Source organism: Pteropus alecto, unplaced genomic scaffold, assembly GCF_000325575.1.
Source record: "Pteropus alecto unplaced genomic scaffold, ASM32557v1 scaffold196, whole genome shotgun sequence".
In the NCBI taxonomy this organism is placed as follows: domain Eukaryota; kingdom Metazoa; phylum Chordata; class Mammalia; order Chiroptera; family Pteropodidae; genus Pteropus; species Pteropus alecto.
The window spans coordinates 3,874,446-3,902,369 of NW_006439717.1; the positions used below are offsets into that span (position 1 = coordinate 3,874,446).

At 38.8% G+C, this 27,924-nt stretch overlaps 1 protein-coding gene and 1 pseudogene across 2 annotated transcripts in view; both read right to left on the minus strand.

Moving 5' to 3' along the window:
- The window catches only part of ANO6 (anoctamin 6), a 169,469-nt gene extending 146,185 nt beyond the window's left edge, over positions 1-23,284 (minus strand). The window contains exon 1 of one of the 2 annotated variants that reach the window (XM_015593197.2): positions 22,738-23,284. In XM_015593197.2, coding sequence (XP_015448683.1) covers positions 22,738-22,804 — 67 coding nt within the window. In that variant the 5' untranslated portion in view covers positions 22,805-23,284. The remainder of the gene's footprint in view (positions 1-22,737) is intronic. The other variant, XM_006916872.3, reaches the window with a different exon arrangement.
- Positions 6,463-6,581, minus strand: LOC112483889 (annotated as a pseudogene).
- Positions 23,285-27,924: the final 4,640 nt, after the last annotated feature.

Below are 27,924 nucleotides of genomic sequence, written 5' to 3' on the forward strand. Positions count from 1 at the left end.
CAGATTTTCAAATGCAAGACTACACCCTCAAGAATCAGAAGAGTGCTATCATGTTACGAAGGTTTTTTTTTACAAATTTGCAAACCTTTATCAACTTGCAGGATATTTAATAAACCAAATCTAAAATTTCAGATTGTAATCCAAAGGAATAAACATCTTAGAAATTACTCAAGGTGAAATGCTGATCACAGCTTTAAAAACATTTATGACTATGACATAAACATGATATAAATTATGCCAATTTCCTGTGTAATATACTCTTTCCTATGATCTGATAACAGCTTTTAATCATGCATTTGGCTATTCTGCCTCTTTGATATGGAAACTGCAGCTTCAGTTCAAATTAAGTTATTGTCCTTACAATATATTCTGGGTCTAAGACATTATAGCAGATAGGACAAGGTGCTCTATCAGCTTGCCATTCAAAGTCTTTCAGTTTAACATCTACTCTATGGTTTTATTCTCACAAGAAAATTCCTATACAGTACCACTGACAGATAATATCATGATTTTAAGACAACTTGAGACACCCAAAAGCAATCTATAGATTCGGGGCAATCCCTATCAAAATACTAATGGCATTTTTTCACAGAACTAGAACAAATAATCCTCAAATTTATACAGAACCACAAAAAAACATGAATAGCCACAGAAATCATGAGAAAGAAGAACAAAGTAAGAGGTATCACACTATCTGATATCAAACTATACTACAAAGCTATAGTAATCAATACAGCATTGGACTGGCATAAAAGCAGACACACAGATCAATGGAATAGAATAGAGTCTAGAAATAAATCCACGCCCATAAGGTCAGTTAATATCTGACAAAGGAGGCAAGAATATACAATGGGGGTAAAGACAGTCTATTCAATAAATGGCAATGGGAAAACTGGACTGATAAATGCAAAAAAATAAAACTAGACAACTTTTATACCATATACAAGAATAAACTCAAAATGGATTAAAGACTTACATGTGAGACCCGAAACCATAAAACTCCTAGAAGACAACATAGGCACTAAACTCTGACACTGCTCTTAGAAATATCTTTTTGGATGTATCTCCTCGGGCAAAGGAAACAAAAGAAAAAATAAACATATGGGGCTACATCAAACTAAAAAGTGTTTGCACAGCAAAGGAAACCATCAACAAAATGAAAAGACAACCTACTGGGTGGGAGAAGAGACATCTGATAAGGGGTTAATATCCAAAATTTGTAAAGAACTCATACAACTTAACACCAAAAACAATCTGATAAAAAAATACACAAAAGATCTAAATAGATATTTCTCCAAAGAGGACATACAGATGGCCAATAGACACATGTAAGGATGCTCAACATCACTAATCATCAGAGAAACCATCAGAGAAATGCAAGCTAAAACCAAATGGGATACTGCCTCACATTTGTCAGAATGATTATTATCAATAAATCAAGGATGTGGAGAAAAGGAAACCCCTGAGTACTGTTGGTGGGATTGCAAATTGGTGTAGCCACTATGGAAAACAGTATGGAGGTTCCTCGAAAAATTAAAAGTAGAACTACCATATGACCTAGGAATTCCACTGCTGGGTATTTATCCAGAGAAATCCAAAACACTAATCCAAAAAGATATATGCATCGCTACGTTCACTGCTGTATTATTTACAACAGCCTAGATATGGAAGCAACCTAAGTGTCCATCAGTAGACAATTGGATAAAGAATACATGGTATATATGTATATAATGGAATATTACTTGGCCATAAAAAAGAATGAAATCTTATAATTTGTGACAACATGGATAGACCCAGAGGGTAGGTATTATGCTAAGTGAAATAAGTCGGACAAAGACAAATACTATATGATTTCATTTATATGTGGAATCTAAAAAACAAATGAAACAGACTCATAGACACAGAACAAACTGATGGTTGTCTGATGGGAGAGTGGTTGGGGGCTGGGTGAAAAAGATGAATGGATTAAGAAGTATAAACTGCCAATTATAAAAACAGTCACAGGTATGTAAAGTACAGGCTATGAAATATAGTTAATAATATTGCAATAACTATATTGCTAGATGGGTACTAGACTTATTGGGGGGAATCACTTCATAAATTATACAAATGTCTAACCATTATGCTGTTCACCTGAAACTAACATAATATTGAAAGTCAACTATAATTGAAAAAAATAACATTTTATAAAATAACCAAACTCAATAATACCCCAGAAAACCAGTATGTCTTAAGAACAAATATTATTTTTAAACTCTCCAAATGTTCAAATATTTAATGTTTCTTTGAACAGATTAATACCCAGCACAAAACTTCAAAACTTCAGACTGTGATTAAATGTCCCTTTTACTCTAAATTTAAAAACAATGAATTAAGAATATCACCCTAAAAAAAAAAAGATGATTTGAGGACCAGAGAGGCTGAGCTACATCACTGGAGTACAATTCTGACTCAGGGTAACAATTTCCATTTCTGCAAGGGACTCGTCCTCTAAAAATGAAGTATTAGAATATTATAAATGGCAGGCCTTACTTTGAGCTAAGGCTAGCCAAATGGGCCCAGACCAGGTATCCTTGAATTAGAGGAGCATTCTAAGACCGACTCGGTGGGGACCCACATCTCCTAGGTATTGGCACAACCCTCTGTTTAAATGACTTTTGCTAGTCTTCCGCCTTCTTCTTTTGGGTCAACTGACTCCAAATTCCTATTTGTTAAGTTTACTTATCATTAAACACATTTTTTTTTTTTTTTACGACCTCATGTATATTCCCTATAGACACAAAAAAACTGGTGGAAGCTTTCTAAGCTGAGTAACTGAAGAATGTAATGGCAGAAGTTTAGGGTGACTTAGCACTTCCATTTCCTCATTCATAAAATGAATGTTCTGCAAACTACGTAACTACTGTAATAATTAAGTGAGACTCAAGTGTTTTGTTAACTGTAAGGTGCCACAGCTACACAAAATAAAGTTATTTCCATTATATATGCATGCCAGGAAAAAAAAAAGTAACTTTACATAAATATGTATCAAGTTTTTTTCTTCCATTAACTCCAAGGACTCACTGCCATGTCCAGATCAGCCTTCTACCCAGAAATTAGCAGGATTTTCAAGTTGATGAAACAAAAGTAATGGCAATGTGATTCTACAGATTATGAAAACTATTTATAACTATGCGGTACATTACCTAACCAAATATTTATACTGTTCTTATTTCATTTTTTCATTCTTGTATCTATATCTAGACGGTCCAGGAATTGGCTTAATGACTGTGCCTAAGTTCCAATCCTGCCTTCACCATTTACTTGCTGTGTGACTTTAGTGAATTATTTAACTTTCCTGACCTTCAATTTTATCATCCACCTAATAGCACCTAATAGCATTGTTGTAACTATTCAATGTATTTATATTTACACCTAGCACTTAATGTTACTCTTTTTATGCACCTTCTTTTTAACACTGATAGGCATAGAGCACTTATTTCATAAATCCTGAGTTGATGGATTTCATTAGAAAGTAGGACGGAACTGACCCAAGTGAAGTCTGGTCCACTCCCTCTTGAAGCAAGGCTATATTGAAACATGGTATCAGACCAATCCCTGCCTTGTCTATTTTTAAATATTCTCAGGGAAAAAGTCTATATTTGGACCTCATTAAGTGTTTAATAATCTAAACCATTAGATTAATTATAGGAATGAATTCCTTAAATCCATTAGGGTTCCTTCCACATCGATTTCCAAAGCTGGCCTCTCTACGTTATTATAGGCTACTGGTCAGCTTTCTTTTTCAAAACCCAACAACCTCAGCCCCTTTACTCCTTCCTCACAGTTAGCAATGTTTATTTTGACTTGAATTCCCAAGTGTAGAAATATTTCAGGCACCATATTAACCGAGGTTAAAAAAATCCTGAAGAACTCAAAAAGGATTACACTGGAAAGTGCAAGAAAACCAAAAACCACAAAGTAAACTTTCAATAGGTTTTACTCTTGTACTCATTGGCTGCAAAGAATGTCGCTGATTCAACAATTCTGATCGGAACTATTTATTGTAGAAAATCAATTAATATATTCATTTTTATTTATTCCTAATATTATGAAAAATGAGCCCCAGTATAAACTGAAAAAAGTCATACAAGAAATAAAATCAATTAAAGACTGTTTGTGTATTTAGGCTCAGACAGGCTTGGAAATTCAGTGCTTTAAGCTAATTTCCCTCTTGATATTTTCAGATCAAATTCAGGAACACAAGTAATGCTTATTAATAATATTAATGTACCATATTCTATCTCTGTCAGCTTAATCTTCTTGGGGTTTTCTGACTAAAATGTCAGTCTAACTTCTAGAATCCTACCCAAGAGAATCTATGCAAAATTACAATGAACAGATTGATTCTATATGCATAGTAATTAGCTGTGGGTCCATTCGTGGTTGCCTGTAATTAAGTTCTTGTACATATTATTTTATTTGAAATTATGATATTTGCCTAATTTGGCTAATGTAAACGACTACTAGTCCCAGGCACTCTACTAAGTCCTGTATGTACATCATCTCGTTTTATCTTTATAATGAGGAAAAACAGCTCAGAGATTTAACGACTTATTTAACGTTGTATAGCAAGCAAGCAGCAGAGTAAAAATTTTAATTCAGTTATTCTAATATTAGAAAATCCTTCCCATGAGCTTTTCTACTGCTTTATACTACAGAGATATTTGAAAAACATTTGTGTTAACACAGTAAAAAAAACAGTTTAAGCCAGGGAAATATATTTCTTATAAAGAAATGCCATACCACCAACCCAAGGAGAGTGAAGAGAGCTCTGATGAGGCCCTCCAAAAAAGCCAACTTCAATTTTTTAGAGTTTTTTTTTTTTAAGACAGAGCAATTGAAAATATCTGATGTCTCCAATTTTTATATTAAGAAAAACGAACCTGAAATTATCAATTATGAATATTAAAAAATTATATTTTGGTACACCGAATTAATAGATGATTTTACTGCAGTTTTAGGTTTAGAAGGTAATATTACAAAAATTCAAAAGAAATGTAAATATTCCTCATTTTCATTTATGTGGCTTAAGTAACTCCACTCCCATCTAAGACTGATCAATCTACCCTATAACTCATATCCACTGGTGGTTTCAGGGATGGGTATATAAGCCCATCAGAGCCATCTACTATGATTTCTAGGGAAGAGAAGTTACCAGAACTCTCTTCCTGTGGATGACATGGAATACCGGAATTAACAGGTGGGAAACCATCACTGTCACTTAGCTACAAGGGAAGAGCTGAAGCTGCTGGGCGTCCCTTCTATGAAATCTGAGGGTGAGACTGGCTGGCTCCTGAAGGTAGAACTACCTCTGCACATTTCGGTTATTACACTAATAAAATCTATTAGTCAGGCCATTCGATTTGGCTTTCTGTCCCCTGCCACCAAAGATTCCTAATTAAAACGGGCAGTTAAAAGTCGAGAAATATATTTTAAAAAATAACATTCTCTATTCCTTCTCTGGTCTTCTGCCAATAAAACTACCTAAGGGCATCCATTGTAGTGCACACATTATAAAGCAGGTGGACTTTAAGAAATGTCAGTGTGGCAGCTGATGATGACAGCACAGGAAAACAGATTTTCAGTTTCAAAAAGAAGCAGTGTTGGGTAACATTTTGACAGCACTGTGCAGCTAAAGAAACCTTAACTCATGAGTTCTTTAACTTAATTACCCAGTTTTACCGAACTGGCAATTCAGTCCTTTTGTATCAAATCTGATGAAAGTTATAGATTCTTTTCAACAGAGACCTGAAAATACACAACTAAACACATTTCCCTTCCAGTGTAGGAGATTCAAGAATTCACTCGAGCCCACCCATCCAGACCCATAGACCCCAAGGTAGGAACTCAAGTAGTATCAGTGCTTGGACAATTTAGAAATATTACTATATTTCCCTGTCCAATCAATTTTTAAGTTAGTGGGAAAGCTTTTTGTAGCATTTATATTAGATTAAGGTAGTTCTAATTATTTTTATAAACATCTCTAATATGACCAAGAAACAGGTAAATTCAATCACGCTTTATATATAAGGAAACAGAGATATGCAGAGAAATTAAATGCTTTATTCCAGGTTGTCATAGCTGGATAATATGAAGAATGCACTGCTTTTAAAAGTTCAAATGCACAGCCAAGGTGACTCCCATGTACAACAAACACATTTACACTTCGAAAAGCTGTAAAGTAATTTATTACCACAATTATTATTTTATTATCCATATAATCTCTACTGTGGACAAATAAAGTAACAAACAGTATATGGTAGAAATCACAGATGATGGATTTTCTACATATACAATTGACCCTTGAACAACACGGGTTTGAACTGTGTGGGTCCACTTATAAGCAGATTTTTTCCAATAAATATAGTAAATGTATTTCCACTTATGATTTTTTTCTTATTTTTTCTTATTTTTTTTTTTAACCTACAGCACCTGGTCTTCCTAGGTGGTCTCCCATCCAAGTATTAACCAGGCCCAACCCTGCTTAGCTTCCAAGATCAGACGGGATCAGACGTGTTCAGGGTAGCATGGCCATAGACCATTATTTTCTTAATAATATTTTGTTTTCTCTAGCTTACTTTATTATAAGAATACACTATATAGTACATATAACAAAATATATGTTAATTGACTATGTAATTAGTAAGGCTTCAGGTCAATAGTAGGCTATTGGTAGTTAAGTTTTGGGGAAGTCAAAAGTTATATGTGACTTTTCAACTGTGCTAAGGGTCAGTGCTCCTGATGTCTGTGTTGTTCAAGAATCAACTATATTTGTGAAATAATGATTAACGTACACTTTCCTATTCTCATTGCAGATTAAAAGTCAGAAGTCACAATCAACTTTTTTTAAAGGCATGGGAAGCACTGTAACCTTGTTCATTTTTTTTTTTTAAAGTTCAGAAGGAAACCTTTCTCAATCCATTTTGAACTTCCTGTATGAGAGCTCACAAAGCTTAACAAAACAAATCTCAGTGGCACACACTAGCTCCGTCAGAAGCCAGACAACAAACCGTACAGTTTACCTATTCACAGCATTTATCACTTTTTTCTATGTTAAAATTTGAACCAGATGTCTTCTAAGTTCTGTCTCAACAAGGCTAGGTCTGTTTTGCCTGAGCATTCACCTACGGCTAATTTCCCTCTCCTAAGGCAGACAAGATCCTCTTCTTCCTTCCCTTCTTCCCCACATATATGGGCTTTTGCATTTCCAAAGACAGTCGGCCTGGCTCAGTAAAGATTCAGGCTTTGGAGGCTGCCTGGTAGGAATGGGGCCTGCCTTCAGAGTGGATCAAGTGCCTGGGGATAAACCTAGTGCAGGAGCCAGGAGGAAGGCCACCTGAGAGAGGATGTGGTAACCAAGAAAGGTGGAAGACACATGCTAGTTCATGAATGCCGTCAGCGTCAGGGAGGGAAGGAAAAAGCCGAGAGTGGTTCTCAACTTTCTGGATTCCCAACACACTTTCAAATACTGGAAATTCTGACTAGAGGACTTTTCTTAAAGCTGTATGTGCACAAGATTGAGGAAAATATCCATTTTCTATATTGAAGAATAGGGAGTGGTGGTTTACAGTCGCAACCTAAGTGTTAGGAATGCTGCTGAGTGCTATCTAGCTCTGCTCAGATATCCTGCTGCTCAAATAGGTCACTTCTCTGTATTGGGGAACTGCTTTAGAATAGAATGTTTACTGCCAGGCACCAATTTCCACTGTGCCCAGGAGGTGGTTTTCCCACATTCCAGCAAACACTTGATCTTTCTTAGGTGCCAGGCTGAAGTTAAGTCTCCTATCTCTTACTGCAGGAAACTGTACTCCATCCACTCTTACTCACAGCACCACTTACAGCAGCCAGCAGGTCATGACTAATGAAATGGAGTGAAAATAAATACGACCCTTTGATCACAATGTAGGGCCCAAGATTTAAGGTACCAGGGATATAACAGCTAAGGAAGAAAAGAGAGGTACGGCTCATGTTATTAAATCTGGAGACACAGGCAGGCTATTATCTGGGTCTGCTACGGGAAGGGGGCAGGTAGTACCATGTAGGGCAGCACTTAATCTCCAGGGCATGGGAGCAAGTAGGAGATATTGACAAGAGCAAGACAGGATCCGAAGAATGAAGACACTGAGGTCCTAAGCATGTTTCTGAGAAATAAGTTTCGGCAACTGGGGACAAAAAAGGAAAAGCCGAATCATCAAAACTGAAACGCATACACGAGGTCAGTGCCGAACTGATACCAAATTCTGAATTTTAAAATCTTTTTTGCCTGGAGTCAGAATTGGTTCCAGAGACTGCTGTGTAGCTAAGCCAAAGGGCAGGGAATCTGCAAAGGCTGGAATCCAGGCAGAGTTTAAAAAAGCCTGCTTAACCCAAGCAGTGAAGATGACTAATAGTAGAAATCAGACTCAAGAAATCATGAGTCATCCTTAAGGGAAACCAACGTCAGAGTCAATAATTTCTCTGGGAACTTGGAACACATGTGCTTGAACAAATATTTTGGAATCTAATACCTTGCACAACATGGAATCGCTCCTTGGTTTGGGGTAGGTCGTCACTCCTAGTGTTCTGTTCTCGGAGCAATTCAGTTACCAAATGAGGCTAATATCTGTTTGGAATATTTTTATGAAAAAAGGAATATTTTTACCAGTAAAATACAGCAATAAGAGCTGACTTTCTTGAAAATGAATTATGACACTTAAACTTCTTATACTTAAGAAAGGCATTCACACACCGTTCACTCTGGGCTGCTTTTATACTCATTAGTTAAATTGTCAGTGGACTAATGCTCAGAATGAAAGTGTAGGTTGGTTTCACCATCACAGCAGGGAAATTAAAATCTGAATATATATAAAGTGAGATCTGAGTTAGTTTTCTTACACACTCCCTTCCAACTTAAGAAAATTTTTGTTGATTTCCTATTACAGGCAAGGCATTGTGTGAGCAGCTAAAGAGATTACAAAAATAACTAAGACAAAAAAAAAAAAAGGAAAGAAACACTTGAATTTAAAGTAAAAATAGAATTAAAAGGTTAAGTATTTTTAGTTTGCCATATATGAGAGATGTAATACTTCGAGATTTAATTAAAAATATTTTTCCAGATATTCTTACAGGTAAAATATACTGGACTACTACTGATAACCACACAAACAGGGATGAATCTCCAAAAAATTATGCTAAGTGAAAGAAGCCAGGCACACCAAAGACTATGTTCTATATAATTCCATTTATCTGAAGTTCAAGAACAGGAAAAAACAATTTATGGTAGAAGTCATGTGATATCTGGATTGTGGGGAGAAGGTTTGACTTGAAAAGGCAATGGAACTGCTGCCTATCTTGTTTGGGATGGTAGTCATACAATTGTTAAAACTTAGTAAACTGAATGGTTAACTGTGTATTTTACTTACTGTATGTAAAATATGACTTTTAAATGTTAAAAAATACCACCGTACTAAATAAACTCCACTAGGAATAGAGCATTCCAATAAAATCATGGCAAAAGGTTAAGGGCAGTATCTCGTACACTTAATCTCAAAGGCATTTATAAAGAAAATATTCCCAATTTGGAAGAGATTAGGCGTAGTGGCTAGAATAAGTTTAATATAGTCATACTGCCGGCTAGATTTTGGTCATGTATAAAAGATTTTAACATAGAAAAACAACAGGATTTTTTAACAGTAAAGAAGAAAGGATTTGCGTTTGTTTCTTTCTGCCCTAGCTACTGAAAACAAAACAAGTTTTAATTTGCATCTTCCATATTACTCTGTTACCTGGGTACTCTGGTGATTCACAGGGAAGGAATTCTAGAGTGATTCTCTAGCACAACAGCACTGCCTTATCCATGAGGGATATGTTCTAAGACTCCAGGTGGATGCCTGAAAATGTAGATAGTATTGAACTCTACACGTTCTATGTTTTTTCCTATATATACGTACCTATGATAAAGTTTAATTTATAAATTAGGCTCAGTATGAGATTAACGATAAAAAAATTTAAAAGTTATAACGTACTTAATAAAAGTTATAGGAATGTGATTCTCTCTCTGATAACTAATCTGATAACTGAGAGGGTTACTAAAGAGACTAATGGGTGGGGTGCACACACAACGTGGAGATGCTGGACAAAGGGATGACTCACGTCCTGGGCAGGATGGAGAGAGATCATCAGGGCACTCAGAACGGCCCAAAATTTAAAGTTTATGAATTGTTTATTTGTAGAATTTTCCATTTAATATTTTCAGATCATGGTTGACCAAGGTTAATTAAAAACGTGGAAAATGAAACTACGGATAAGGACGTGTGTGGGGGTGAAGGGGTAGGGGTGCTGTATTAAGGTTTTTCAAAGGAAAAAGCCTTGATGGAGCACATCAGAGTCCCAGTGGGGCTTTTCACCCTCACACTAATTCTGATTCATGCCTCGGGGGCTTGGTTATGACTCCTAGCCAAAGTCAGTCACTTACAGGCAGGAATGAGTAACACTCCTTGGCTAGTATGGCAGGAAGAGTAAAGAACTAGTTCCTGGGTGAGAATCTAGGAAATGGGCTCTTTGCTTGCTCCCTGCTCCTTTCAAGTTAGGAGAGGTAAAGGTGCTGGGCAGGGAACAGGTATACCTGCTCCAGCTCTCTTTCCTCCTCCTTTGTCACCTCAAAAAAACTGCATAGGATTGCTTAGGCCCAACCTCTCAGCTCCTCCTCCTTTAGCTTAAAGGAGAAGATTGTGTTAAACTGACCTATAAAGAAAGAATAAAAGGAACTGGGAGCGACCTACCAAGTTTTGTTCCTTTCCAACCCAGTAGCAATATTTTAGGCCATCTACCAAGGAATAAAGGGGCACAGGATCATGCAGCATCAGTGCTACTTGCTTATCTTTGCAAGGTACATTAACAACTGTAGAAATCAATATAAGCGAGGCCCCCTATGGGGGATTCCCCCAGAATAACAGGAGCTGTGAACCTGAAAATGTTTGTAGTATTTTACACATCAATTTAATGTACACCTTGAGCCTTCTCGTAGACCTTTTTCAAGAGTCTAAGGCCGTGTTATTTTTAGAATTATGAAAATAACAGCTGCACTTGTCAGCCATACCCCAGTAAGGGGCCATTCCTTTTAACTGTCTTTGGATGCACCCAAGTTCTGTTCTCAGCAGTACTATTCTGGTTCAGTCTCTTTTTTTTTCACAATCTTTAAATATACTTTACCGTAATCTGTTGGCACGTTTGTCTTCCCAGCCAGTCTACCTACTAGTCAAGGGTGGAGACTGTTTGTCTTGTGTATTGCTGAATCCCTCGTGCTAAGCACAATGTCTGGCACACAGAAAGTGCTGAATAGACACTTCTATTGCATTTTTTGTTTTTATTTAATCACTTATTAGAATATAAGATCCTCTCTATTTGGTTTTTTGTATCCTCATACCTTAAATGGTACATGACTCACAGGAGAACTTTAATAAATACTTACTGAATTAATAAAGATTGTGAGATCAATCCAGGGCTCTGAGCTAAATTAAATGCCTACGCACGTGACTTTTAAAAAGAGCAACAGACCTGATTTATGAAACCACTGCTAGCAAATTCCACGGTCCGCTTTCAAAAGGATGTTTTTGTGTGTGCCAAATAAGTCAAGATTGTGATTGCATACTTCAAAATAAGTATTTTGGGGTATAAAACAAGCCACTAGCCACAGAGGAACTGTAACTCTCAGGAAAACCATGATTATCTCATTGCTCAAAAGCCATTTTCTGTGTTGCTTACCCTTACAGTGGGTGACAAGGCCGGTTAGAAATGTTCACATTTCCTCTATGTTTTGTAAGCAGCAATAAGCAATGTGCTTGTTATAAAAGCATGTACCCAGTGGGTACTATACACTATTTATATTTAAATGAAGGCAGGAAATATGAGACAGTCTGGCAATCTTCTCAATGGAGTACAGGTTGAAATCCCATAGATGACAAGAACCGCAATTCTAAGTGCAGTAACTGAAGAATGGAACCTTGGCTTTTACTGAAAATTCACTTCAATGAAAGGTTTAAATACAAAAGCAAATATCTCAAAGTCTACTTGATTTGGGGATAAAAAAACAACACGTTTCTTCCTTTTGTTTTCCTGTCACTTACCCAAATGGAACAGAAAGTTTAATTTTTCTTAAGTCTGATGATGCTCTGGAGGAGGCCTGGTAGTGCTTAAGTCTGAACGACTGGGGATAGAGGCTGAATCATTACCTAACTTTAAATATACAAAATGTGAAACATTATTTCACACACCTACTTTGCAAATTAGGTAGAGATTATTTTTATTTTTTATATCACTAAATTTGACACAATTCAAACCATAAGGGTAGTGATTTCTTTGTGTACTCATGTCTTCAGTTTTATCATTTTGCTCTGCAACATATTCATCTCTTAACATGTTTTATTTGAGTTCAAACTTTCAGATAATATTCAGTGAACAAATTTTAGACTTATGGGCAAATTAAACATTTTAGAATTTAATTTCATTGAAAATAACTGACCATTTAAGTAAAACTACATATTTAAAAACTATGTTTTATTAAAAGTTTACATGATCAATATCAAGAACACTACTCTTTGGGCTTTAACATATTTCTAAAATCTTAAATTTGCTAGATTAATGTTCTTATTTCTTACACATTTTCTTTATTATACAGGTTATCAAAGTATCGTTTTAAATTTCATTATAAATCTTTATATTCTCTTAACTTTCTCACTAAAATTATATATATTCAAAGGGATGGTATAATTCTATTATAAAATGCATCCACTGGAAAATCCAATTTAATTATTGGATTTATATTTCTCCATTTTTAGGTGTTTTATAATTACTGCAACTATTATTTATTGGTCTATTATGTGCTAGGATCTCTCCCTCATCCTTTTATATATTAATATATTAAACCTATAACAATCCTATAAAGTAAGTATCATTACTTTTCTGTGTTATTATCTCTACTATATTTTTCTGATATGGAAACCCAAGGCTCCAAAGTTATAAGAACCTGCCCAAGAGTTGATCTATATCTAAAGTCCTACCTTTCCAATCATACCACATAGTTATTTAGTAATCAATATCTTTCATTCATTTACTCATTCATTCAATGAGATTATTGATCACCTACTGCATGCCAAGCACTCTGCTGCTCACTGAAGTGATAGTTTTCAAGATGCTCAGTTTAATGAAAAAGACAAAAGGTGACAATAAACTGTATAAATGAAAGATACAGCCTTGGGAGAAAAGTAACATCTCTAATAAAAAACAAAAGAGGTAAGTCAAGGTTAAGATATAGGCAAAAACAGCTACCCATAATACTAACAATATTAGCTTATAATTGTGAAGAGCTTTTAGTACATTGGGCACCACAATCCTACAAAGTAAAATTTTAAAAATTATATCATTTTTGATACAATCGACCTTGAAGTAGGTTCTAATATTAGTTTCATTTTACAGAGAAGGGGAAAGTTATATTCATCACTCAAGGTCACACAGCTAGCGAATGTCTGGGCTGGAATTTGAACTCAAATCTTTACATGACCAAAGTTTAAGTAGTGGTGGTCTCTATCTCTGTGCAGAACCAGGCTAAGTGTCTGATGAAAATACTGGGACAGAGGAAAGATAAAGAACCCTAAAAATAATGGGCAATAGAAACAGGAAAAGGAACTGACATGGATGAATTAAAAAGGACTGCAGGCCAACAGAAGGGCCCATTTCTTTCTTACCACAGTCAGCCACGATACAACAGGATGCTAGTCCACATCCTTGGCCAAGTTAAGGTGAGGCTATCTATAACAGGTGGTGGAAATTATCTTTCAATACAGGGAAGGAGGTCATCCTTTTCTTTTAATCTCCAGTACGAATACCTCTAATCAAATTCAGGTATTCACCTGCAAATCCAAACCTCAACTAAAGACCATTTTCACCTCATTCCTAATATATACATTTATCCAAGGCTCTGGGGGTGGGGGAAAGGTATGGATCTACTCAGGCAGAGGAACGAAGAACCTAGCCTCTCCTTCACCCCTCCAGATTCAAGTAGATGCAGATTCCCAAGGCATCCCCACTGCCCGCTGGGAATGGGGCTTGGGGGTGCAGGAATAACAAGGTGGCTGAGAAGGTCCTTGCTGAGACACCCAAGATAATCTCTAATTCCGAAGACATTTAGAGAACGAGGGGCCAAAACTGATGCTGCCTGCATACACAATCGTCAAAAACTGGGAAGGAGGTGGAGAGGATATCAGTGTCGAATAGGTTTCTAACATGTCAATGATCTGCCCCCTCCATGACGTGTTGCCTGACTGCCTCCTCTACTGAATGGTGAACTCACTGAATGATCTTCTGTGTTTCCACATTTCAGTAGGAACGACGGGATCATGTGAACCCTGACCACTGAGAATCTCATCATTAATCTTCCTCTCCTCCATTTTCCTGTGATATTCTAAAGACTCAATTTGTAATAAAAGCTCTTCACTTCTCACTTTAACTGTCTCCTTGCTCACTTCTTGTGCATACAATGCTGTGGTTCGGGAGCACAGAAGGTTTGGTCAGAAATGCCCAGAAGCAATTGGGAGAATGGGATACAATCCCTATATTCATGAGCCCTTTATTGGGAGCCAACTAAGTCAGCCTCTAGCACCCTTCGCTAAGATTCCCTGAAAAAAATTCCCCCTGAAAAAGGCCTCCTAGAATTTGGAAAATTCCATCTGTCTGTGTGAAGATCTATGAGTGTATAGGAAAACTCACTCTAATTATCCCTTTGCAGAAATGACATGCTATTCTTCAACTCCTTTATCTTTAAACTCATGTCTGCCGCTCAGTCACTTAACCTGACACTTAGTTCCTGCACACATAGCATGACCAGGGCAACACCAAAAAGACAGCAGGGGAAGGATTTAGAGCTCTCTGAGGTTAAGAGTAGCATTTCCCTTCACTGCTTTTAAATACAAGCATTCATTATGATGGTGATGTTGTAAGTGCCACTCTGTGGGGTTGAGTGAAAAGGCTCCACCTCAGCACCATACATCCTAACTTGCATCCTCATAACAATCCCACAGAGTTAAGGAAAGAGGCTCAGAGAAGCCAAGAAACTTGCCCCAGGTGATAGATTATAGGTGACAAAGCCAACTGCAAACTCAGGTCTTCTGTTTGCAAGATGTTCCTTTTCCCTCCTTACAGCTCTGCATGAACACAGCCTTCAGAGGAGTGGTCTTCTTTTAAATTTTTCCTCCTTTGTCCTCTTAGGGATTTACTTTCCCCAAAGAAACCAAGAAGCTGTTTAAAATCTTCTATTCCTAAGTTGCATTTCTAAAATCAATGAATTTATACTCTGTTTCTTTACTATTTGTATCACTTAGAAAACAATGGTGGGTTTTGTTTGCTGGCTTTTCTTTTTATGAGAAAGAGTATCTTATGTTTTACTCAAATGAAGCATTCAGGGCTTGTTTAATAAGTAACAGAAGTAAATAAAATAACAAATGAATACAAATGCTTCCAATCATAATATAAATAACAATATGATAAAGGTCTGAGTTTAATATGTAGGAAGGGTATATTATTTTTGTTTAGAATTTAGTGGGAAATAACTTCTCAAAAACTTAGCACAAATTGGGGTGGGGGGAAGGATTGGAGGGAATGTGCTTAAGGTGTGTCTGTGTGACGCCCCAAGAAAAATTTAGCCATCATTTTGTGAAAGCAAAGACTATTTTTCAAACATCTAGAGAGAATGTCGGGAGAAATCATAACAAATTCAATTATGTAAACACAAGCTTAGTTTATATGAAACAAGCTTTATAAACAAACCTATAATTTGCATAATTATATTTTGTGAAAGAACACCAATTTACACGACTATGACCTGCGGTTAAAGTTCTGCCAAAGTTAAAATAAAAATTATAGAAAAGAAAAACTTAAAGACCAATAACCCTTTTTTCCAATTTCAAGTATTTGTATTTTAAAATAATGTAGGAAATAGTGGAGTTTCAATGTCTTAGACTGAAAGCATTAGATATAAAAGCAACATCTGGACTTCACAAAAGAATATATTTTCTTTCATTTGTATTTTTGGCTGTTGAATAACATATTGCAGCAAGTTCTTTCAATTAGTATTCAGACATGTAGCCAGGGCAGCAATAAATACCATGGCAGAGAAAGTTGCCTATTAACCCTTCAACTTGTCTTCTATGCCAATGTTTCATCTGATGTTTTGGTTGAATAGTATTTAAATTGCTCTTTGGCACACGTATGAAATATTTTATTGTTGACTTTTTCAGCTAGTAGTCTTTAAACTGGCTGCTTCTTAGGACAGATGCTAATTAATTTTACTTGCAGTATTAAAAAGCAAGACAAAACTAAAGGAGAAGAAATAATAATAGTAATAATAATGACCTAAGATAGTCAGTTGACTCTATTAAGTTCTCAGAGTCTCTACATACTAGTTACCAATTAGTCAAGAAGTACATTTCCTTGGTTGAAAGTAATTGGTAATAATGTTTTTCTGTTCTAATAGTGATTTTCGCAGACCCAGCCCCAAATGCATTGTATTAGAAGCATATCAAGCAGCTTAAATCTTACAGCACACAAAGCCTCCATTACAATTTAAACAGCAGTTCCTTAACAAATATTTAAGTATCTACTATGTGAAAAGCACTATGATATGCAGGCTGTGGGGCACAAAGGTCAACAGATAGTGCTTATTGACTCTCCCAGACTATAAGCTTTTTGTTAAGATGTACTCAGTTGGCTAGAATACAAAACTCAGAAGTATGATAACAGAAGAAAAGCTAAATAGCTAGAGTTGAAACTTTCATTAAAATATAATCATTTTAATCTAACCTGCTATAAATACCATAATGAGAGTTCAAAACTATCCTCTAACTTAAAGCTAGACTGTGCTTTTGGTCTGAATTTCTTGGTTTCTATAAGCAAAAAAAAAAAAAAAGTACAGTAATTAACACAAGTGACTGTTGCAACCACTTGAGAAAAAAGAAAGGGGTGTGTGTGGAACTCCTTTAGAGCTGACTTTGTGTCAGATCCAAAGAACAATGAGAATTATAAGAGACTGGGGAATCTTTTGGAAAGCAGTTATTTGACTTGAGAGTTAGAATGTGGGAGATAAATCATGACTGTGGATTTGAAACTGAACATAACAAAACGTTTACCAAAAAGGGCAAAACTGACTATGCTCAAAGAGAAACACTTTAAGGACAGTCTGGTTTTTTTTTTGGTTTTTTGTTTTTTGTTTTTGCTTTTCATCTGTCATCCCCCTGATGGAAGAAAAAGAATATATTGTTTGAGAAATCATGGCCTATTTAGGAATACTCAGTATACCTCCTTCTTAGCCACATTCCTGCACTTATCTTCTCATCCTTTCTAGGGCTGGCTCAGGAAATGCCTCTGTAAAGATATCTTGGATTCCCCTAAGCAAGGTTACATGGTAACACAAACTGACCCTGGTGCATGGTAACACAAAATGACCCTGGTACATGTCTTGATGAAAGCATTTATCACAGATTACTGCAATTATCTATTCATATATCTGCCTCCTTCCTAGATAGATAGTGAAGGACTGAGGGGTCAGGGACTCTGGAATCTAGCTCAGAGGCTGATAGAGAATGTACAATCAACATATTTATAACAGATGACTGAGGAAATCTCAAATACCATAAAAGAGAATTCTACTAGGGCCAATAAAAGCACTTAGCATTATGTTAACCAAATTACTTAAAGAGTAATTTATTTACTCATTCTTTCAACAATGATTTGCTTGGCTTCTACGGAATATCAAGCACCATTCTAGGCACTAGGGACATAATTTAGAACACAAAGAGCACGAAACACCTACCTTCAAGGAACTTACATTTTAGTGGACCGTGAGAAAGAGAATTTGTTTAAATTATAACAATAGAACATATACAACATTTAGGATATTTTGTATGATCTCTAGAAAACCCGAATGACCTAGTCCCAGTCCCAAGAAATTTACACTCTAGTTGTGGAGATTATTAGTGCAAAGATAATAAACAACAAAGACAAAATACCAGGTGAATGCTAAATAGATAGAAAAGAAAAATAAAAGGTGCGAGAATGCACTGGTGGGCACTTTGGGCTAGGAGGATCGGCAATAGTTTTCTGGGTTTGTGACAGGCTTGGAAGGAGAGAAAAGAAAGTGCGTTCGGTATTACCAGGAAGGGGAATAGTCTGAGCCAAAGCAGAGGAGAAAAGTTTAAGACTTGTTGGAAGAATAGAAAATTCTCCCATCCTACAAACCTGTTCTCCCACCACCACTTTCCACCTAATCAATCACTCACCTCAAGTCAGAGTTATCCCAGACTCCTGTCTGCTTGCCGGGAGCAGTCAATCTCTGGGACCTGATAGATGCTGCCCCTTTCATAAGCTCTCAGAGTCACTTGTCTCTGTTCCTAGGGGCTACTGCAGGTATTTCTGAACTTGACTACTGGGCTTATCTCTACCATCTCCCCTCTCCAACACATTTTTTCAACATGCTGTCAGAGATATCTTTCCAAAAGCAAATTCAGCAAATTCAATCCTATCAATTCTTTCCTTTAAATCTTTCAGGAGTTCTAAATCATGTGCACAGTAAAATCCTTAAAACATGCAGAGGATTCTTCATGGTGCAACCTCTCCCTGCCTTCCCAGCCTTGTGACTGCTCCCTCCAACTACTGGCAACTACCTGAAACTCCAGACTCTTCTGACCTCTATGCCACTGTATCTGCCTGGTCCTTCAACATCAGGCCCAACAATCCCTTCTGTGAACCTGTCTCCCATTCTCCTCTCATGGTTGTATACATACCTCAATAATGGCACTTCCTGCAAACTTCTGATCCCCTGGAACCTACCTCTCCATGCCCAAGGGGTACATCTTACTCAATTTTAGACTCTCAGCACCCAGCCCAGCACATAATCCTGCACCTAGCACAGCAGCTTTGCTCAATTAATGTTGATGAAACAAAACTGGGGCTAGGATCAGATTTGCAGGTGATTAAACATGAAGTAGGCAGTAAGGGAGTAAAGATTGTGAGAAAACAGTGAAAAGGGAGCCAATAGAAACAATTGAGAGGTACAGCTGCACCATTCTCTCTCAGAGGTAATGGGCCTCTGCCCATCCACTCCAGTGACATGACTATTAGCTGTGGTGATCAGAGAGAAAACTCTACCAATAAACAGACTGGGAACCCAAAGCAACCGACCATCTAAACTGAAAACATTTTGCCTGAACTAACTGACTTGTTTCTGTAACTCCCTTCTTTTTTGAGAACACCTGTCCTCCCTCAGTAAAGTCTGAACCATAGAAATGCAAGAAACAACATAAAACAACATACTAAATATAACAGCTACATTCTGGCTACAAAAGATGTTTCTATCACTTTCTACATCAATAAGAGATGTTGAATTCAATTCACTGATTAACTGGGGTTTGCGGATGCTCCTGGAGGCAAGGCAGCTAAGGACCCTCTTCTGCAAATCAGAAACACAGAATCTGCCTCGACAAGTGATGTCCACCAGCACCAGTGCAACAGGGCTGCAGGCCAAATATTTCCTGCCACTACTACCTGGATGTAACTTCTCTGGTTGGTTATTAAAGCTGATGGAGAAAAGAAATGGCCTTTTGCAAAAAGAAAAAAAGTCCCAAATCCCAGTCTAGTAGAGGACACACTTCCATATATGTACATAAACCAGGGAACACACGCAGTTTAGTTTTTCTTTTTGTCTCTTGCAAATCAACTGATAGATATTTTACCCAGAAACTTATGTCATAACTCTCCTGCTCTGAATTATAGTTAATAGTTATAGAGAGATTTCACAGAAATCTTCAGTATCTGCGTGGTTTTTAAATTACTCCGGAACTATTTGTAGTGGCAATCGAGTACTAGGAGAAATATGTTAGTCATCTGCTCTAACTCAGACAGGCCTACATTACAAAATGAGAGGCAGAGGTTAAAATTACAATCTTCATTTCACCAGTCTCCTCTCCCATAGTTGGAAATTATAATTATTTCGTAAAAGACTGTATACCATTAGCCTACTTCTGGTAACCTTTTAAAAGGCTTATTATTTTACAGTGACATAAACTTACCATTGGCATGGAAACATTTTCTCTTGATATAAAATCACTGCAACCCACATTAAATTTACATAATCGAAAATTGTTCAGACATATTTAAATTATATTTGTTTTCTGACATAAAATATGTTGAACTGACCCCTATACACACCAGTCATATCAGTAGCCTACAGAGGGTGAGATGAAGAAGTAGAGATATTTAAGTTTTTATTAAATATATCTACACTATTTGACTTGAAAGAACCAGCAAAGATTACACCTATAATTAAAAATAAAAAGAGCCTATTGCCACATACTTAAGATGAATTTTATGATGCCTCATCATGTAAACACAGACTAGACGAAGTTAGTTTTCTTTCTAAACTGAGATCTACTGATGGCAGAAGAGAACAAACAAAGCTCAGAGTGTCTTGTTTAATTTCCATTTGGGTTTTTAGCCTTATTTATTTGCCATACTCAGTATAAACAGTGACACCTCACCATAGCAGACAAGAGTATTTTCCTAAAAAATAGACTGCTAATTTTATCATAACTTTTTAAAGTTTGCTTCTATAATTTATATTTTTACATAATCATAATTTATTACTAAAAGCTGCCAAATAGCATTACATACATCTGACAGCCAGTCACCAGGTGGAAAGAACATTAATCTATGCAGATCTTGCAAGTCAGAAAACCTGGGTTTAAACCTTAACTTGTTGTGTGAGAAGCTAGGCAGATCAACCTGTGAGCTTCAGTTTCCTCTCGTATGAAAAACACTATTTGCTCCCTCCATAAGGATGGATACCTAATCAATTCTCGAATGACAAGTAAAGCTAAACCATGGAGTATAATCCCTTCTATTCAATTTGTCCCTGGTCAACAAGGAAATTGTCAAATTTTCTGAATTTAAGTGAGCAGTGACTACAATAGCCAAGATATAAACAATTCAATTGTCTAACTCAGATGAAGACGTGGTATATGTGTGTATATACATACACATGTATTATATGTGTGCATACACACACATATGTATACACACATTTGTGACACCATGGATGGAATTTGAGTGCATTATGCTAAGTGAAATAAACTAGAGGAAGACAGATACTGTGTATCACTTATATGTGAAATATAAAAGAACTGAACTCAGAAACAGAATGGAGGGTGGGGAGGGGGGATTGAAATATGTTGGTCAGAGGGTACAAAATTCCAGTTATAAGATGAATAAATTCTGGAGATATAATGTACAGCATAGTGATAATAATAATAATGTGTCACATACTTTAAAGTTGCTAACAGATAGTAACAAATGTTCTAACCACAAAAAAGAAATGGTAATTATGTTACGTGATGGAGATGTTAGCTAAGGCTACGGTGGTAATCATTTTGCAATATATAAATGTATCAAATCAACACGTTGTACACCTTAAACTTACATAACGTCGTATTTCAACTATATCTCAATAGAGATGGAAAAACTCAATAAGCAGTGCCTAGAATGTGAACGAAAAAAAAAAACCACACCTAACTAGTAAAATTAAGTTACTTCTAAAGTTATTAAAGAATAAGGCTTTAGGACATGAGCAGGAACTGTTGTTTTAAAGTGATCTGTCATCCAGGAAACTGAGGCGGAGTCTGCTGAACAGACCAGCGTGGTAATTTAATTGCCAGTCTTCTGGAGAGACTCAACATGTCATCGTTCCCCAACAGCGTTCTCTTAGGGACCTGATTTTCTCTCTAGTCCTCCAACTGCTTTCCGGTTCTTCATCTCCTCCCACCCCTTTTGCTCTTTTACTCTTAAACACGTCTCTCTCCGTTCCGTTTACAACTTGCTTGTATTTTTAACTCTAATTAGGAATGAGGCACCCCAGTCTTGTCCTCCGCCCCCCAAGATCCAGAGGACTTTTGGACAATTAGGAAATGCTTGCGGTCCATCCCACCTCAAGACTTCCTTCTCCGATCACTTCCCCCGCGAGCTCTGCGGGTAAGAAAGGGCTGCTGGCCGGCGCCCCGAGCCCACAAATCAGTTCCCCCGGCAGCCCCACGCAGCCCCAACACTCCCTCCCAGTGCCGTGCACACACTCCCCTTAAAAAGGTTTCAGGTGGGTCGCAGCCGGCTGTCCAAACCCGGCAGGCTCCTCCCAGCCCCGCCTACGGGCTCGCCGCCCCCGCCCGCTCTCCAGATTCTCCAGAGCTAGTTCGAAGGGGGAGGAAATGACTCAAAAGACGTTGTTTCTAAGACTTCCGCGAGACAAGGCGTCTCCAAGTCTCCCGTGACTGTTCAGGGGCTGCGTCCCCTCCCCATCCAGACTCTGCTCTCGGGTCCCTGCGTGCCCCGCGCCTTCCCCGCCTTCCCCGCCTTCCCGGGGGCCGCCGCCCGCCGCCTGCTGAGCGGGGAGGCGACCCGGGTCGGCGGCACGAGGCGACCGCATTGCGGGCCCCCGGACGGCGGTGCCGGCTTCCTTCTCCCCAGCCCCGGAGCCCGCCCGCGCTGCTCGGGGTGGCCCAGGGTCTCCGCAAACCTCCCCCGCAGTGGATGCAGCGCCCACGCGCAGTCCTCAACTTCCTTCCTCGTGCGCTCCGGCTTTCGGGGGCCGACGCGCAGGCCCACCCTGGGGAACCCCTTACTCACCGATATCTCCATCCTCGTCGTCGTCCTCCTCCTGCTCCATTTCTAACAAAACGTCCCTGGTCATCATTTGCGTGGCTCCCCAGAAGGCGACGCCGAAGTTGGCACGAAGTTGGGGCTCCCGGGTTCCAGAACCGCACGGCTCCCGCGGGCCTGGCGCCGTGCGGGGACCGCGGGCCGAGTCTCGCTCGGGGCTCAGGAGCCGCTGCGCCCAGCGCGGGCTGCGGGAAGCCGAGCAGGGGCTGCCGCCGACCCGAGCCCAGCGCCCAAGGCTACCACTCGCCAGCCGAGCGGGGCCGGGCCACTGAGCATGCCCAGTGCGAGGCGAGGCTGCGGATGACTGAGCTGCTCCCGATTTATTTGGCGCTCAGAAGGAAGTCGGGAGCGGAGGGCGAGTAGTTGGTGCTCGCGTTCTGCACGCGAGTGACCTCGCAGAAGGGGGAGGCGAGAGCGCGCGAGGGTGGGAGTGGACAGGGCTCCCCCAAACTTTGCCTCCAGACGAGGCAGCTTTCTGTTCTAAGGTCATATATGGACACGTCGTGGCGCTTGCTTTCTCTGACATCTGCTACTGGAGAGGGGGAAACGCTGCGGACAGCTCACGTGAAGAAGCTGAAGGCGAGCCCGTTTGAACAGTGCTTAAAGGCGACGTGGAGCCAATGGAGGATCTCAACGTCTCAATGTCTCTATTACTCTTGACTCCAACGGGGGGACGTGTGTTCTGTTGGGGAAGGGAGAGAAGGGTATTACATAGAAAAGAGGCAAAACACGTGTAGAATAAGCAACAGAAGAAGAGAAAAAGATAAAGAGAGCGAGATTTAAAGAAACACGTTCACAAAACGTAGGCGCTTTTCCGCAGAAAGTGAGGTTAGGAGGAGAGAAAAGCGCCCCCTACCCCCTCGTGCTGAACACACACAGGGAGTGGTCGAAGACGATCGCAAGTATGCAGCCCTGCTGGACCTTGAAACGCTTAGTCCTACGTGTCAAAAAGGCAAAAGAAGCTGAACACCTCCACTCTGGTTAGATGTAAACTCTACAGCAGCGTGAAAATAAACTATAAAACCCGAGGAAACACAGAAAGTATAAAATAAAATTTTATAAAATAAAATTGAGGAACAGAGTAAAAGAATGCATTCTTGGAGACGAAGGGGAACAATAAGAAAAACCCAAAGGGATTTCTACTTTGAACATACGTGAGGTGGTTTGAACTGCAGGTTTCTAGGATCGCGAGTCTGCAGAACTTTTTTCAAAGAAGCTGGTGAATTCAGATAGGAAACTATAAAACCCGAGGAAACACAGAAAGTACTGAAATAAAATTGAGGAACAGAGTAAAAGAATGCATTCTTGGAGACGAAGGGGAACAATAAGAAAAACCCAAAGGGATTTCTACTTTGAACATACGTGAGGTGGTTTGAACTGCAGGTTTCTAGGATCGCGAGTCTGCAGAACTTTTTTCAAAGAAGCTGGTGAATTCAGATAGGTAAAGTTTTGACTTCTCAAAAGGGCTATATTTGAAATCCTAGTTATATTCATTGTCTCACACTTCTCATTGAAATTTTTTATACTTTTTCCATTGAAGTACCATAATTATTGACAATTACGATAACTATTGTAACACTAATGCTACTGTGCATTTTATTCTCCCATGCACATATTTTTTATGTTTTTATATATGAAAGAAAGAAAACGATGAGACCAATTGTAAGTGAGAGAACAGCCATGAATATGCATAAGACATGGGAAATTACTTTTAAGAAAATATCCAGGAAATATTATACTTCTTAAGAGGCCTTTTTAAAAAAAGAGAATTGTTTTCAGTATAAAGAAAAAACACTACAGTACTCTGAAGATGGGTGGGGTGAGAAAAGATGGAAGAATACAGAAGAAAAAAATGAGAAAACATTTTATTTTAGTGAACTCTCCAAAGTGTATTGGACCTACTGAAATAAATATTCCAGAGGTATTTTGGTTACATGGTCAGTTTTCACAGTTTTCATTTAACAAGTGTGTATCCAGTGCCTTTTATGTGCACAGTTCTAAATGTTTTACAGTTAGTCATTTAATTTTCATAACAACCCCGGGAGTCGGTACCACTCTTTTACTCAGGCACAGGGCAACGGAGTAACATGACAAAAATCACACCAGGAGTAAGTGGCCGGGCTGGAACTCAAACCCAAGCAGCTTGTTCCAGAATCTGTGCTCTTAGCCACTTTATAAACCTCCTCTAGAGACATTCATGAATCTTAAAAAAAAAACAAAACAAAAAACACTTTCTCCTCCCGGCAATTCTAAACTCTCAAAGTCTCATCACCTCCCTGCCCCACTTCTCTCACCAAATAGTCTGGTTTTTATGGCCTACGACTTCGCTTACGGTTAATTAGTAGTTAGAAAACTCTTGTGGTTGATTTGCAACAGGTTCAATGAATCAACTGAAATTCTTCACAGATTTTAGAGTTCACATTTTTCTTGCTTGGTAAATGTCGTAGAGAGACATTGCTGGCTTTATATGTAAAGGTGACTTTGGCTGGAAGAGAAATGAATTATTTATTTCGGTTAGCTGTGAGTCTATTATTAGTAAACTCCATTATTTCATTTATTCCATTTTATATCATAACTTCTCTCATGCATTTTTTAAAACTGAGTAATATATGGTTCAAAAATAATCAAGGTAAGAGGCCTATATAAGAACCACACCTATGACCCTGAAAAATTACCATCTATATCACGAATAGTTGGTGAAATAAAATGTGCCTAACGATACATGGCCCGGTTACTGGGTTTGCAAAGCTTCCCAAGTCAGAGATTATGGACCAAGTATTTTCTCCTTTATTGGTCTTCTGATTAGTCACAACCTTTGTCTAGCCACTGTACGCTCTTTCTATGCCCATCCTTTAAAGCTTGGTGCTTCTCTGGCTTTGGTCCTCAGGCCTCTTTTCCTCTCATCTCCCTATTGAACTCATTCAGTCTCATAACTTTACTCTCTATTCCAAGCAAGGCCAGTTTCATGGGCATACAAACAGTTCATTCACACAGGGTCCTCAATGTAAAAGGGCTTAATGCTTGATGTTTTAATGTTCTGTGGTTGTCAGCTTAAAATTCTTAATGATTTTATCTTTGAATTTTTGTTTTGTAAGTAAAATTCAAAGAGACAATGGAGCGTGCTTGAGTTCACATGCAGTCCTACCTCCTGGGATAGGTTCTCAGTGCCAGCTCCCCGCTGTTCCCTGGCACCTCAGCACTGTTCACCTTCCCCTTCGCCACACTCAGGACCAGGACCACCAGAACCAGGGGGGACCTAGGCAAGGGCACAGGGAAGGTCAGGGTCATGTGTATGCACCCATGCTGTCTTAGGGTGGGGAATAGTGGCAGCTGTCCCTGCTCTGCACTGGCAGTGCCACAGTGTACCCAGCGGGTGACTCATAGGACCACCAGAACCAGGGGGGACCTAGGGAAGGTCAGGGTCATGTGTATGCACCTATGCTGTCTTAGGGTGGAGAATAGTGGCAGCTGTCCCTGCTCTGGACTGGCAGTGCCACAGTGTACCCAGCGGGTGACTCAGTGGGGATGGCCCTCTTGTCCACCACCTGTTTGAGTATATCCTATTAGGGAAGGTGCAATCTCTCAGAGGTTGTCCCTCCAATGTAGTTTGTGCACAGAGTCCGTGGGAAGAGGAGATACCTGGCTCAACTTCCCCACCCTCAGCCAGAGCATGGTCTCTCAGTCCTACAACTGGTGAGAGGGGGACCTGGCAGCTGGTGGACTTCATGTGCTCTTTGAACAAAGGATCCTGTATTTTCATTTAGAGTCTTAGGCAGGAAAAAAAAAGCAAATGCAAAAGTCTTGAGGAGACAACAGTGATTACCCCCAAATTTAGAAGCTTGTAGCAACAACAAACATGTATCATATCATACAGTTTTTGTGGGTCGGGAATTTGGGAGCAGCATAGTCAAGGGGTCTGGTCTGCATTCTCTTGAAGTTATAGTCAAGATATTGGCCAGGGCTGCAGTCACCCGAAAGCTTTGCAGGTTTGAGATCTGCTCCTTAGTTCACTCTCAAGTGGTGCTGCTTATCAGCAGGAGTACCATTCCTTCCTCATGGGCCTGGCCACAGACTGCTTGAGCATCCTTAGGACATGATGCCGACTTTCCTTGCAAGAGGCAATCCAAGAGGGTGAGTAGGCGGAAGCAACATCCTTTGCAACTTAGACTTGGAAGTCACAAATGTCATTTCTGCCATTGGTCACACAGGTCAGTCTGTTCTACTCATTATGGGAGGAGCTTATACAAGAGCATGAACACCAGAGGCAGGGATCTTTGGGAGCCATCTTGGAGTCTGGCTGCCACACATCTTCACTGTCCGGTTCTGATACATACTACTGTTAAAAAAGAAAAGAAAAGAAAAGAAAAGAAACAACAGGGCAAAATGGGGTCACTCTTGCTAAGCCATAGCACCAAACCAAAATGTAATAACTAACCTAATTGCAGTGTCAGTCTCTCTCCCAGGAGTGAAATTTTAAACTGATCAATCTGGAATTTCTTGGTCCACATTAGTTAGATATCCTGCCTGATAAGACCTCCTGCCTTCCCTTAAGGGAAGGTGACTTTGTCTGAAATAACCCACTCTTTTAACTTTCTTGTTCCATTTCTTGCTGCCTATAAAAACCTCCCACTTTATACAACTCTTTGGAGCACGCTTCTAGTTGCTAGGGATGCTGCCCGATTAATAAAGCCAATTAGATCTTCAAATTTATTCAGTTGAATTTTGTTCTTTAACATCATCATCATTTTCTTATTTTTAGTTACTGAGAACTAACTATATGCTGGCCACTAATCTGGGTATTGGGGATTCAACAGTGAAACCAAAAGCAAAGATAGACAATAGCATCCCTGCCCTATGACTTTCCATTCTAGTGGATAGAGATGAACAAATAAGTACATGTTAGAAGTGATGGGCACTAGTGAGAAAAAAATGAAACAGGGCAGGAGCGATAGAGACCGATGGTTGGGAGAGGAACTTTACGGAGAGAGGTTAGGAAAAGCCTCTCAGATAAGGTGACATGTTAGCAGAGAACTGAAGGTAGTGAGGAGATAAGACGTGTAAGTCTCTGAGGGAACAGAGTTTTAAGGAGAGGGAAATATAAGTGCAAATGCCTTAGGACAAACATGCTTAATGTCTTCAAGAAAAGCATAGAGG